Here is a 14,843-nt window from a genome sequence, read left to right on the forward strand (position 1 = left end):
TTGAACCCTTTTTTTTTTTTTTTTTTCCTTATCCAGCTCTCATTGATGGTCATGGGTTCCATCTGGGAAATGTTTACAAAGTCCCTCCCAGAGGATATCTATTATTGTTGGATTAGGGAGGTGGGGCATGGTGAGGCTAGTTAGCATTTCATGTCAGAGAGGAGAAGAAGCCTCATGGAGCAGGAGGGATTGGGGAACACATATTGACACTAGGTACAAGTGGACATTTGAGGAATGCGCCCAGTGGACCACATGGCTGAATCTCTAAGAGCAGATGGGGACTCTCATCGTTGACACTTCATGTGGTGACTCCCTTAGCCCGTGGCTCTGTGTGAAACACAGGGACAGTTGCAACACACTACAGTTACATTGTTTTCCAAGCTTTGTTTGTTAAATGAAAAAAAAAAACCCTGCTTAATTACAATCCCTTTGACAGAGCTTGGGAGGGAAAATAAAGGCATTCTTCTACTAACTGGAAATCACAGCACACTGACAGAAAGCAGTTATTAATTTTAGGGCCACCCCTGAAAAATCCCTTCCTTCTAGCAAGAAAAATATCCGACTATTATTTTTAAATTCACTGAAGTTAAGTTTGCAACTGAATTTTAACCATCAACTTGGGTGGTAATAGCCATAAAATGCATATACAGTTTAGTGTGGATCTGAGCACATTATTACCCATGGTGCCACTGACCAAACATTTTAAAAAACACCTCTGTGGTCTACTATGGCTTAACATCCTAAACAAGTTAGCTTTAGCATTTTCTAGAATATGAAACTTTTCTTTTTAAAGTAACTTAGCCTTTGGGCCATGGCGACCATTTTCACTATGTACCCAAGGCTAGCCCTGACTCTCTCCGCCTTAGCTTCCTGGGTACTAAGATTGTAGCTGTGTACCACCACACCTGGTTTATGTGATGCTAAGCTCCGAACTCAGGACTTAATGCAATAAAGCAAGCACTCTACCCACTGAGTTCTCTCCCCTGCCCCACACAAGGCAGGGCCTGGGCTACCTTGTCTTGAAGAAGCGGTGCCCATGCCTTGCATATGAACTGTCTTTCTCATGAGCATCTTTCTATTAAATACCATGCTTAAATGTTATAATTGCCCCCACAGTGAACTCTAACTCTGTTTCTGAAGAAAGAGAGAAGGGGTGAGATCATAGCTCCGAGTGAGAACATTTGCCTAATAAGTGTGAGGTTCTGGGTTCGATACCTGCTACTTCGAAAAGTGAGCAGATAAAAGTTCTATTAAATGTTAAGCTTGGCTGGGTGTGATGGTGCAGGCCTTTTTCCAGCAGTGGAAAAAGCAGAGGCAGGCAGATCTCTCTGAGTTTTAGGACAGCCGGGGCTACACAGAGAAACCCAAGCTCTGTGTAGTGATTCACATCTATAATCTAAGTACTTGGGAGTCTAAGACAGGAGGATGCTCATACTTCAAGCATAGCTCAGGGTACATGGTAAATTCCAAGACAGTCTGTCTGGATTACAAAGTGGGACCCTATATATATTTATTTGGGGGTAGGGGTGGGGTGGGAAAAGAATACACCCCCCCCCAATAAATGTTGGAGAAAAACCATGACTTTAAGTTCATTTTTTGAAAGTCTTTTGTTGTTGCTTTAATTTTAAGTTTAGGAAAAAAGAGTGAAAGTTATGTAGGTTGTTACTTAGTTTAGATACTTTGATGGAGACTTGAGGTCTTAATGATGATAGAAAGAAAAGAAGATTCTACCTTCCTTTCAGTCCCTCCCTGTGAGGCCTCCTCCCTCCACTCCTCTGCCCTTTTCTTCCAGCCAGCACAGACTCTATCTCCGCACAACACTGGGCATGAGCCCCTGAACCTAGATCTCACCCCTCCTTTTCCCCATAACCAGTTTGCAATAAACATCCTATATCAGAGGGCGAGCCACTCTTCAAGGTTTTTTTTTTTTTTTTTTTTTTTTTTTTTTTTTTTTTTTTTTTTTTTTTTTTTGAGATAGGATTTCACTGCATAATGGAGACTGTGCAGCCTGGAACTCACCATTTACCTTCAGCTCGTCTCAAACTCATGAAGTTGTCCTGCCTTAAAAGACATTACAAATGTGACCGTCATGCTTAGTTTTAGGGACCCTACTTCTAAGGCATAGTTTAGATATTTCTGGAAAAGGGTGGAGGGAAGAAAGCTGCTAAGAACGGGGAGCAAAGTCTGAAGGCAGAATGAATAGACTGTTTTGTGTAGCATGTGGAGGGGATGGTGGGGCAGAGGACATGTTTTGTCAGTGTCCCCTTCTTTTTGTCTTATTCCCTTACCTTTCCCAGTAGACAGTACTTATACTCATGAAATAGTGTTCTCTTCTCAGTTCACACCCCAATTAGGAACAACTGTCAGGGGCAGCTCTGCTTATACACTGAAAGCCTGGGATCAGCTATAGGCCTGACATACAGGCATGCTAACACAAAGTCTTGGGTCTCTGTGGAAAAACCCTGAAACAGATGGCTAGAAGCTGTTGTAAACAGGCAGCTTTGGTGGAAAGTTGCCAAGCCTTAGTCATAGACCTTGTAGATAGGTAATCTTGGTGGATAGTACCAACTTAGATAAGGACAAGTGAATCATAGGTGGACTCATAGTGACCTGTCCCTTGAAGCTTCACTCAGCTGATACTCTGTTCTGGAAGATATCTGTATTCCCCCTGAACACCTACGCTCCTGTGTCATCCCCTTCCCCACATCCTGCCTTTTTATGTATATAAACCCTTTGTGAAAAAAGTAAAAATTGCAATTTGATCAGACTATAGACAGATCTCCATTCTTTGTGTTTGCCTGTCCCCCATCTTCTCTTTCAGGTGACCTCCCCGGACCCCTGTTTAATGCCCTGCTGGACAGGACAAACATCAAATCTATAACTCTATATAGATATCTATAATATCAAAGTAGTTAAAACTTTCATTGCTCATATATGCATTATTAATATATATTAATATATATTATAATTCATATATTAATATTAATTATATTATATTAATTATTATATAATAATTATTAATATTAATTATATTATATTAATTATTATATAATAATTATTAATATTAATTATATTAATATAAATATATATTAATCTGTAATTAATACTATTTTTCTAATCACACAAGTCAGTCTGAATCATGCATTCAAAACTGTGGACAACACACATGAGTAAGTTGTGCCCGAAACACTAGTTTATTATACTGGAGAGCAATATAAGGCTTTTTGTTGTTTTGTTTTATCACTAGCCAACACCTGGTTAGCCAGAAACCTAACTGTAGTTTGACTTCTTCACTGACAAAACTTTCTTTGGTTAAAAGTATAGGATAGCCGGGTGGTGGTGGCTCACGCCTTTAATCCCAGCACTTGGGAGGCAGAGGCAGGCGGATTTCTGAGTTCGAGGCCAGCCTCGTCTACAAAGTGAGTTCCAGGACAGCCAGGACTACACAGAGAAACCCTGTCTAAAAAAAAAAAAAAAAAACCAAACCAAAAAAAAAAAAAAAAGTATAAGATAAGTCCTCTGTGGAGATCGGGGAGGATTTGAGTTATAAATAACTCTGTCAGGATAAAAAGAAATAATTCCTAGCCCACCCTTCAGGAATAACCCTATTCCTATTTAAGTGAATAGATTTTTTTTTTTTTTTAATTTTCTTTCAGTCATGGTCACATTAATATATGACTTAATTTTGTTGTATTCAGTACTTTCCCCTCTTGAGACCATGTCTGTCTTTTAGAGCCCAGGCTGGTTTTAAATTTGCTACTTTGCCCTTCTTACCTCTCCCATGCTTTTCCTACCTCAACACTGGGAGTTCATGCTGTGTATCCCAGGCTGACCTGAATGCTTCTGTTAAAGCTTTCTTCATAAATCCCTCATATCTTTTAGTCTCATACCCTCATGGTAATCTTGACCTTCCCAGAGTACAGTTTGCTTGCTTGCTTACTTGCTTGCTTGTGAGACAACCTAGGCTAACTTCAAACTCACTCTTTCTTTCTTTCTTTCTTTCTTTCTTTCTTTCTTTCTTTCTTTCTTCCTTTCTTCCTTCCTTCCTTCCTTCCTTCCTTCCTTCCTTCCTTCCTTCCCAGATAGGATCTCACTATGTGGCGCTGGCTGTCCTGGAAGATAGTGATATGTAGACCAGGCTGGTCTCAAACTCACAAAGATCCACCTTCCTCTGCCTCCCAAGCACTGAGATTAAAGGTGAATATCCCTATACCTGCCTTGGCCTCAGATTCCTTATGTAGTGGGAAATAGGCTTGAATTCCTGATTCTCCTGCCTCTACCCTCCCAAGCGCTGGAAATAGACATGCACCACCATATCTTACTTGCCCCAACCTTGGACCCTGGAAACATTTCCCATATTTTCCCACATTGCACAAGGCTTGTCTGACCCTTTTGAATTTTTTTTTCAGTGTGTAAGGAGATTGATATCAGCTCATTTCTATTCCTGGTTGGGCACCTGAATGGGGCAGTTCCTTCTATTGTATGGCCTTTCCTCTGGGTTAATGTGAATCTGGGAAATCTGACTTAGATACACACCAGGAAAGTTGGAAATGAACTCAGAAGCATGAGCAGAATCTGCTGAATGTTAGCAGTAGGCGAGGCCCAGCCATGCATAACATGTCGACGGACTGTGACTTTGTGCCATGATTATGGGCTAGCATATAAACAGCTTTACTAAAAATCAATTTTATAATTTGCTTTATAAAAGGGAAGATGTTTCAGACCAACAGCCATACTCTGGATTACCAACTAAAATGGGACTGATGTCCTTGTTAGTAGAAATATAGAGAGAATCTTAATTTTGATGCAAAATGGAGTTTGAATTTTCCCCTCTATAGTAGCCGCATAAAACTTTTAAGGTTGTCATCATCCACAGGATTAAATTTATTCACATTTCTGATGTACTAAGCACAATGATTTGTCGGTAGGAAGGGGGCAGAATAATTCTTGAAATGGAATCTTATGCCATATTCCTCACCAGCCTGAAATGGATTTGTAGCTCAAATTAGCCTCAAACTTACAGCGTTCCTCCTGCCTCAGTCTCCTTTTGAGTGCTGGGATTATAGACATCAGGCACTGACTGATGTTTGTCTGTGTTATCACATTTAAACTGTATAGAAACTCCCACAACTAAGTGCAATTATGGTTAAAATTATTACTTTTTATTTAGTGAGTGTGTGAGTGTGTGTTGCACATGTGTGCAAACGTGCCATGTAAAGATGAGAGGACAGTCTGTGAGTCAGTTTTCACTCCTACAGTACAGTCTCAAGGGTCAAACTCAGGCCATCAGGTTTTCAGAGTAAGCACCATTATCAGCCGAGCCATCTCTCTGACTCTAGACGCCATTACTGTCGCCATTGTGCACATGGGAGTTAGTCAAATAACCAAGTAAGCATCCTGAGTATTTATCTGATCTTAGAGCTCATGCTTTAAAAAATGTCATGAAGATAAGTAATATAGAGATAATACAAAACTGTGGGTGTTTTAAGATAAGACGAGAAGGAGAAGAAAAAGAAGAAGAAATCTCTTCAAAAAATAAAGAAGAAAGTACCATCAGTGACTAAACTAAGGCAAGTGCAGTTATTTCTTAAAGATGGCCCCAAGCATTTCCACCCTTCTATCTGCACATGCTCATGGTTCTATAAAGAGGTGGCATGTATGTGGCCTCCCCCATAGGCTCTGACTTTTGAGCCTAGACAGTAAAGCTGTCATGGTTGATTGGTATTTGACATCTATGACAAGATATACAATAGGGGGAAAAATACTCTTCTGGTGCTGAGACAGCTGGATAGCCACATGTAAGAGTGAAATTGACTCCTTACCTCACACCTTATATAATTAAGTCAAACTGGGTCATTGAACTGACTATAAGAAAAGAGAACATGTGGGAGTTGGGGGTGGGGGTGGGGGTGGAACACATGCGGTTGGGCAAAGGCAGGAGCAACAAAGAAAAAGAGATGGATGGAACCACATCAAAATGAAAACCTTGTGCTATGAGCAGTACTCTGAAAGTGGGACCTGATAAGTCACACTAGGAGAAAACATTTAAACACTAAGTCTAATGAGACACTCACCTTCAGACTATGTAAAGAATAATTAGTCGGGTGGCGGTGGCACACGCCTTTAATCCCAGCAGAGATTGGGAGGCAGAGGCAGGCGGATTTCTGAGTTTGAGGCCAGCCTGGTCTACAGAGTGAGTTCCAGGACTACACAGAGAAACCCTGTCTCGGAAAAAAAAAAACAAAAAAAACCCAAACAAACAAAGAATCAATTAAACTCAATAATAAAGGGTTGTAACTAGACAGGTGTGCTGGGCCAGGCCTGTAACCTCAATATTTAGGTGGTGGAGGCAGGAGGATTACAAGTTCAAGGTTGTCATTGCCGACCAGAAACTGTATCTCAGAAAAAAAAAAAAGTTCAAGGTCATCATTGGCTATGAGAGACTGTATCTCAGAAAGACAATACAATAGGCAAAAGACCTGTAAGCCATTTTCCCTCCAAAGGGAATAATCAAAATGGACGATAGATGTGTGAAAATGACCGAAGCCATAAGTCATCAGGGTCATACAGATCAAAGCCGCCATGTGATAGAAAGTTACATGCATGCACAGAACAAGAACAGTGAAAGGGAACAGATGATAATGATTTTTAGGCTAGAATGTGGAGAATTTGGGAAGCAGTCTGGAAGGTTCTCAAAAAGCTAAGCAGTTTTCATATGGCTGAAAAAATCCATTTCTGTATATATAAGGAAAAAAAAAAAAGAAAAGAAAAGAAACACATACACACACAAGCCTGTACAGTCATGCATTGGTTAATGACATGATAGGAGAAACCTATTACTAGGTGAGTTTGTCATTGTGTGAGCACTATACAGTACAGTTACACAAACCTAGGCAGTACAGGCTATATTGCATATATGTATAGCTTATAAAGCTGAGGTGAACAAAAACCTATAATATTAAAATAGAGAACCAGCACAGTGATCCATATCTATGTTTACAGCATTTGTGAGGGAGAGACAGGTGGATACAGAGAGCTAGGCTAGTTTGGGCTGCATAGTCTGTTAGTAGCTGTGAGTTTTTTGCTATTATTGTTTTGTTGATGTTTTAGTTGTGGAATGAAAATGTGCAAACCTGAAGCGACCCATGGCTCCAGCCGAATATGTAGCAGAGGATGGCCTTGTGGGGCATCAGTGGGAGGAAAGGTCCTTGGTCCTGTGAAGGCTCGATGCCTCAGTGTAGCAGGGAGGCAGGAGTGGGTGGGTCGGTGGGGGAGCACCGTCACAGAAGCAGGAGGAGGGGGGATGGAATAGCCGGAGGCTAGAGCCAGATATTCAACCTGCAGTAAGTACATCTTGATATAGCCTCTGCCCTGGAAGGCACATGAAGCTGAACTACACATGGAGCTACAGGGCTCCATTTACATTTTAAATGTTATCCCCCAATTGGGGGCTGAGGGGCGATGGTGGGGGAGAACTGGGAAAAAGGATAACCTTTGAAATGTAAATAAATAAAATATCCAATAGGAAAAAAAAGAAATTTCAACAACAACAAAAAGAAAATGCTCAAACCCATATTGTGGGGATTGCAGCATAGTAAAAACCATTGAATTAGACCAGCTAAGTGAGTTATCATATGGTATATGAATTACATCTGAATAAATCCAGAGGTGAAGTGAGGGGATGAGAAGGAAGAGGCAAAGCCAGCATCCTGGTAGCAGTTGCTTCCTCTTCCTGGAGCCCTGTAGCTCCATGTGTGTAGCTCAGGTTGCCTTCCAGGGCAGAGGCTCTACCAAGTTGTACTGTGGGTTGAATATCTGGCTCTGTCCACCCCTTCACACAATTGTGTGAGATGCCTTCCAACCTAGAGCCACAGAAGGGGCTGCCAAATTAAATCCTGGGGAATCTATAGAATACTTAAGAGACAATTAATCAACCCACCAAGTTTGAGAGTAATTTTTTTTTTACTTTTAAAACTATATATTTATTTTTACTGTGTTTAAGTGCTTTGCCTACGTGTATGTCTGTGTACCATGTGAGTGTCTGTGCCTATGGAGGCCAGAAAAGCAAGTCCAATCTCCTGAGATTGGAGTCATAGATGATGATAAACTGCCATGTAGGTGCCGGGAATCGAACCTGGGTCCTTTGGAAGAGAGGCCAGTGCTCTTAACTGCTGAGCTGTCTCTCCAGCTGCTGAGACTAATTTTTTATATAGCAGAAGGCAATCAGAAGCCAAATGCTTGCTTTAACCTAAAGACTTCATATAAATACTAAAATTCAATCTCAAGAAAGCCTTGGTCTTAAAGAGCGACCAGGCTGGAGACGGTCCTGGATTGTAATGGGAAATGAATAGGGATGAGCTGTGGACACTGGGATGTTTTAAATGGCAAGCTGGGCCAGCTGAGCCTGCCAGCTGGCCGCTTTCCTGAAGCCTTGGCAGGAGCAGGTAACTGGACCACTTGTCCAGAGGTCACCAGCTACTTAGCAGAAGTCCAAAAGGACAGAGCAGGTCATGTTTCTGGTTATGTGAAGCTCCATAAAGTAACCCCGTGCACTTGTCCACTCAGCACCTCAAAAGGAAAGTGACCATGCTGGAAGAAGCCGAAGTGGAACCAAAGGCTAACAACCTGTACCAGAAATAGAGAAGACGTTTAAAAATCATTCTAATTACATTATTTATTCATTTAGTGTGTGCGTGACGCTCAGAGGACAGTTTTTAGCAGTAGGTTCTGTCCTTCTCTATGATCCCTAGGGATAGAACTCAGGGCATCAGGCTTGGAGGGGAAGTGCCATCACCCACTGAGTCATCTTGTCAGCTTGTGGAAAAGGTTTTATTTGTTTATTTATTTACTTACTTGCTTTTTTAAGACAAAAATGTAAGGTGATGTCTCACTGTGTTGTCCAGGCTGGATCTGAAAGAGCCTTCCATCTCAGCTTCCTGAGAATAGTGGCAAAAGGCATATGCCACCATGCCTGGCTTTGTAAGGATGTCTTTTTCACTACATAGTTGGACACAATGTAGCAAAGAATTCATGAAAATGATTTGTTGGGTTTTTTTGTGTATATATATATATATATATATAAACCTGTTATGTAAGGAAACACCTATAAACAGCTACGGATGGGTCTATGACCTCCAAATGTTAGCTGTTAAGTAAGCAGATGCTACCCGGGTGGTTCTAGAAGAGGTACTGTATCCAGATTTATAAAGACCTGAGAGTCCTGACAGGAAATAATACCTAAAATGTGAAAACAGAGGAGACAAATGTTTCTTCTGCTTTCATTCAAAATACCATGAGGGTCTTCAGAAGTGGAGGAATGGTGGTGGTCCTTGTTTGTCCTGTGGATGTGCCTTTCTGCTGGAGACTCATCTTCAGCCCAGGGATATCTCTACAGATATCTCTACAGGGCCTTTGTTTATATAATTTTGTTCCTAGGTCTGGGCAATGTCATTTCGTCTTTCAGTACTCAGAGATCTACTGTATGTCATGTTTTTTGTTTTTTTTGTTTTTTTTTTTGTTTTTTTCTGTTCTCCATTAATAACAGTGGAGTTCATTGGTCTGAGATTGAAAAACTACTATATCTTGGTAGTTCAAACAGCTCTGATGTACTGTTTCTTCTAGTTCTATGGGTCACATGGATGTTCATCTGCTGTTTCTCCTGGGCTCCTTCATGTGGTTGCTGGTGGGTCACACGGAGGGTTTCTGTTGGTCTGGCAGGCCTAAGATAGCCTCAGTGTCTGAGAATTGGTCCTGGGTATTACCTCCCATCCTGGTTCTCCTTGAGGCCATTCTTCTAGAAGTCTGTGCATGTTTCTTAATGGTGATTTCCGGATGGCACCCCCAGGTAAAGGCAGACGTTTGTTAGCTCTCCTCAGTGTACTGGATGGCTTAAACAAGAAACACTTGTTTTTGAAGTCAGGATCAAGGTGCCAGTCAATTCCTTGAAAAATTACTTCCTGTGTGCAAATAGATGGCTGTCTTCTTGCTACATCTTCACTTGGAGACAGCCATGAGGGAAGAAGCAAGATCTTCTTGTATCTCCTTTTAAAATATTTATTTATTATTTATTTGTTGGTGTGTGTGGGTGGTGTGTGGCTGTGAGTTGGGTGTATGCATGTCATGTCGAGCATGCTTGGGGTGGAGGCCAGAGGATGACTCTGTGGTTCTAGCCTGCCTCTCTTCCCTGAGTTCTGGGAGTCAAGGTCACTGGGCTTCCATGGCCCGTGACTTTATCTATTGAGGCATCATCATACTGGCTCTCTTTCATCTCTCTTCTGATCTCACCATAAGGGCTTTAATCTCAAAGCTAATTATGCCAAACTCCCCATCTCAGGTGCCATCACATTTAGAGAGTGAATGTGTAAATTGGGACTGGTGACACATACAGTCATCCCACAGTTATTTTAACACAGGAGTCTAGGAAATGGGATTGGAAAATATTGTAAGCCAATTAAGAAAGACAGTGCAGTGTAAAAATCCTGACTAAATACTCTGCTTTCTTTTTTTTTTTTTCTTTTCCTTTTTAAAAAAATATTTATTTTATGTATATGAGTAAACTGTCACTCTCTTCCGACAGACCAGAAGAGGGCATCAGATCCCATTACAGATGGTTGTGAGCCATCATGTAGTTGCTGGGAATTGAACTCAGGACCTCTGGAAGAACAGGCAGTGCTCTTAACCGCTGAGCCATCTCTTCAGACCCCCTTTTTCTTTTTTTTTTTTATTCCTTGTGGGGGTGTGAGAGTAGGTGCTAAATAGCAGGCCCAGAATAAGCACCATACCACCGAGTCAGACCCACAGTGCTGCCAACTTTGCCAGATGAATAACTTGAATACAGCCTTGTATTTTGTATTTCCGGTTTTTGGCTAATTACTAGGAGAAAAGGCATCTTGCTTGCTTTTTACACAGACCCTCTCTTGGAATTGATGTTTGTAGCAGCAAAAGACAGCTACATCTGTCTGTCTGACAGCTCTTCCGTGACACTTCCAGGAAGCCTATGATGTGCTTCCCGGAGGCCTATGGTGTTAGATTTCAAATGAGCCATTTTCCATGTGTATATATTTACTTTACTTTTCTTCTCTCTCTCTCTTTCCCCCTCTCAGATTGATGAGCCCTGAAACTACCCTCCTCCAGCCTAGGGAAGAGGAGGGGGTGAAGTATGAGCGAACCTTCATGGCATCCGAATTCCTGGACTGGTTGGTTCAGGAAGGTGAAGCCACAACAAGGAAAGAGGCAGAGCAGCTGTGCCACCGGCTTATGGAGCATGGCATCATACAGCATGGTGAGTGTGCTAGTCAGTGCTTGCTACAGTGACAGTCTCATAACCTGTGGCTTGTAGCAACATACACTTACTCCTCATTCCCGACCCATAAGTCGATGTACCTCCACGACCTGCTTCTATGTTGAGCGTCAACTTCATGTTTCTTGCCTTGCCTGTTCATCTCAGATCAGTTTAAAGAGCTGTGTTATTTGGCAGGTGTGTCCGCAGACACTTCATTTTCTTCTTTATTTTTAATTTTATGTCTATGCGTGGCTCACCTACATGTGTGTCTGCACTATCTGAGTGCCTAGTGCCCACAGAGGCCAGAAGAGGGTGTCAGATCACCTGGGACTGTTACTGTTGGAGCTGTGACTTGACATATGGATGCAGGGAGTTGAACCCGGATCCTTTGAAAGAGCAGACAGTGCTCTTAACTACTGAGCCATCTCCCCAACCAGCGAAGGCAGATTCTCAGAGAACTATCAAAAGCTCTGCTTGGGTATGATATTACAGCACAATTCCATACACGACTGGCCCTCAGAACTCATATAGTCCCTCTGAATGCAAAGGCAGGAAGATTGGAAGTTCACAGTCATTCAGAGCCAGCCTGAGCTATGAGAAACTCTCAAAAACAAACATCAAGAGAGGTCTGTCCAAGGTGTGGCCCATGACCATATACTAGTATTGGGTGGAGAGATGAGAGAGATACAGAACCGCAACAGCTTGCGAGTCATGAAGAACAGACCTGGAGATGTGAGGGTGGAGAGGAATAGCCCGATGTGAGTAGCCTGCCCTACCACCCGAGGCCTTGGCAAAGCCCCAACCCATGCTGCTGCTGAGCACCAGGTCTGGGTCTATAGCCATGCAAGCAACAGGGGTCAGTGTGGATATCAATGACTCCTGTTACCACCACAGCATCATGTGGATGCCCCTGGTCTGGGCTGCCACCTGGGATCATGCTAATGTCCAAAGGCTGTGCAAAGCTGGTCCTGGCCCTCACTGGCTGCAGCCCTCCAGAGAACTGACCCTGCACCATGAATGTCTGGGTAACACAGTAGACCCTGGTATCTGGGGTGCAGGTGAGCCGGCCCTGAGGATAAAAAAAACCTACTGGGGAACCGCAGGGTTCCTCATGCCAGGCTGTGTATAGTTGGCTGGGAATGCTCTGGGTTCCTCCAGTTGGAAGTTAGGCCCGGCTGCTCACTAACTAAAGGCCTCTCCACGGCTCCTCACGGCACGGCCCCAACACACGAGGAAGTCCTTGGGTTTCAAAAACCGGTTTATTGGCATGGTGGATGGTGGATGGATCTGGATGCACACCCCATAAAACCCAGGGTGGACCTGAGTTAAATAGGGAGGGGAAGAGGGAGGAGGGGCTGGGGAGGAATGCTTAATTGGCTCCACCCTCTGGCCGGCAGGTACCTTATTAGTATGTAAATATTTCTAGGGCCTGGGGCCTGTTTATCATGCCCACCTGTGTACGTGACTGAAGGGTGAAGGTGGAATGGAGATTAGCCCTCTTGTCAGGCCCGACAAGGCCCCACCAATCACCATTCACCACTCACCCCTCGCCAACTGTGGCAGGTGGGAGAGCTGGCCCTGTCCCACTGGCTGCAGCACTCGGGAGAGCTGGCCTTGCACCTCACTTGGGCAGGCATAGAGCTTGCCCTGGTGGTATGGATGCAGGAAAGATGGCGGGTTGACCAACTCAGCCAGCACCCAGACCCAGATCCAGGGCTGTGAGTGGGTCCATCCCAGCATCTACCCCATCTATAAACTGCTACAACCTGGGAAGAAGGAGCCAGTCCTGCGGATCCAAAGCTGCAGGATCTCCACAACACAGGGTAAACAAGATATCTGAAAGGAGTCTCAGTGAGGATCCAGTACTGATAGGGTAGCAGAAGCCAGAGACCTCCCCCACAATGACTCTCTGTAATGAATATTTGCAAATAAAGAGGTGTGGACAAAAGGGTATACTGTGGGACCCACTACAGCTTCCATGATGAGATGGTTGTTGTTGTTGTTGTTGTTACTTGTTTTTTATTTTGAGGGGACGTTGAAAGGGCGGAGGGCAGATACGAAGAGATGGGGAGATGAGTGGGATCGGTGCGTGTGATGTGACATTCACAAAGAACCAATAAAAACTTTTTAAAGGAAGAAAGAAAAAAACATTAAAATAATTCGAAAAAGGAATAAACAGAGGACAACTTGTCGGAGTCTATTCTTCCTTTCCACCATGTACTTCCCGGGAATCAAACTCAGGTTGTCAGGTTGGCCACAAGCACCTTTACTCAGTGAACCATCTCACTGGCCCTGTAACATAATTTCTGAAAGCCCTTTCCAGCCTTGGAAATCATTGATGCAAATGTACATTATTTATAATAATTATTATTAATAATACATGTATTATTAATCACTTGGCAGACCTGGGAACCTGTTAGAGATGAAGAAACTCCCACCCTTTCCATGTTCTGCTGAACTTCATCTATATTTTACCAAGATCCCCATGAAATTAGAATGTACATAAGGTGCTGAGCATGATGGCATATGCCTGTAATCTTAACACGGGGAGGTAGAGGTTGGAAGACACGGAGTTTAAGGTCACCCTAGGCTATGTATCAAGTTCAGCATTAAAACATGAGTGGTACCAAGCCCAACTACAATAGAAAATAACAGGGCACAATTGTGTGGCAATTTTTTTGTTATTTTGCAAAAACTTTTATTTATATATAAATAATGTAACTACTGATAGTTCATATATGTATCTACAGAGAGGTATGCATAGTTAGATATGGTCATGTGTGGCATCCTAAAAATTATTTGTTACTCTGCTCTAGAATCAAGTATTTGAAGAGCAGCCAATGTGGAGGCATTGGCTCCTTTGGCTTCCAGTGTATTCCCTTCTGTACCACTACTACCATGTGGAACTCATATCTGACTGTTGATGACCTTATATGTCCATGGCTGAATTAAGTTCAGAGAATATGGGAGTTATAGATGAAGCACAGCATCAGTGTGTCCTCTGGCCTTATGTAGCTGATAGTCCTGTGACTATAGAATATAAGATAGTTATAGAAGCAATCCATAAACACTACAGGATATTTTATGTGTATGAGTTGTAAAACTAATTTTTAGCCGGGCAGTGGTGGCGCTCGCCTTTAATCTGAGCACTTGGGAGGCAGAGGCAGGTGGATTTCTGAGTTTGAGGCCAGCCTGGTCTACAGAGTGAGTTCCAGGGCAGCCAGGGCTACACAGAGAAACCCTGTCTCTCGAGACACACAGACACACAGACACACACACACACACACAAACACACAAACCTTTTATTCGTCTGTAATAACTGTTGTCTCGGAGGCTTACTGCATCAGCTGCTAACTTAGGCCTAGTCCTGGAAGCTTCTAGCCTAGATAATCTTATCTAGGCACAGAATGTTTCAGCCTCTAAGACTTACTGCTAAACAAAGTCACCCCTTCCTAGTTCTTTCTGAATTCTGGCTGGCTGGTCAACTCAGCTGTTCTGGCTCAAAACTCCTATCCGTGCTGATGGAGTCAATCTGGATTCTTTCTTTCTTAGCCTCTCATTA

General features: G+C 42.8%; 1 protein-coding gene across 1 annotated transcript in view; it reads left to right on the forward strand.

The window, feature by feature from the left end:
* Deptor (DEP domain containing MTOR interacting protein) overlaps positions 1-14,843 on the forward strand; it is a 128,729-nt gene that overhangs the window by 50,167 nt on the left and 63,719 nt on the right. The window contains exon 4 of the mRNA XM_034516923.2: positions 11,103-11,281. Coding sequence (XP_034372814.1) covers positions 11,103-11,281 — 179 coding nt within the window. The remainder of the gene's footprint in view (positions 1-11,102; positions 11,282-14,843) is intronic.

Source organism: Arvicanthis niloticus, chromosome 13 (genome assembly GCF_011762505.2).
Source record: "Arvicanthis niloticus isolate mArvNil1 chromosome 13, mArvNil1.pat.X, whole genome shotgun sequence".
Taxonomy (NCBI): Eukaryota; Metazoa; Chordata; class Mammalia; order Rodentia; family Muridae; genus Arvicanthis; species Arvicanthis niloticus.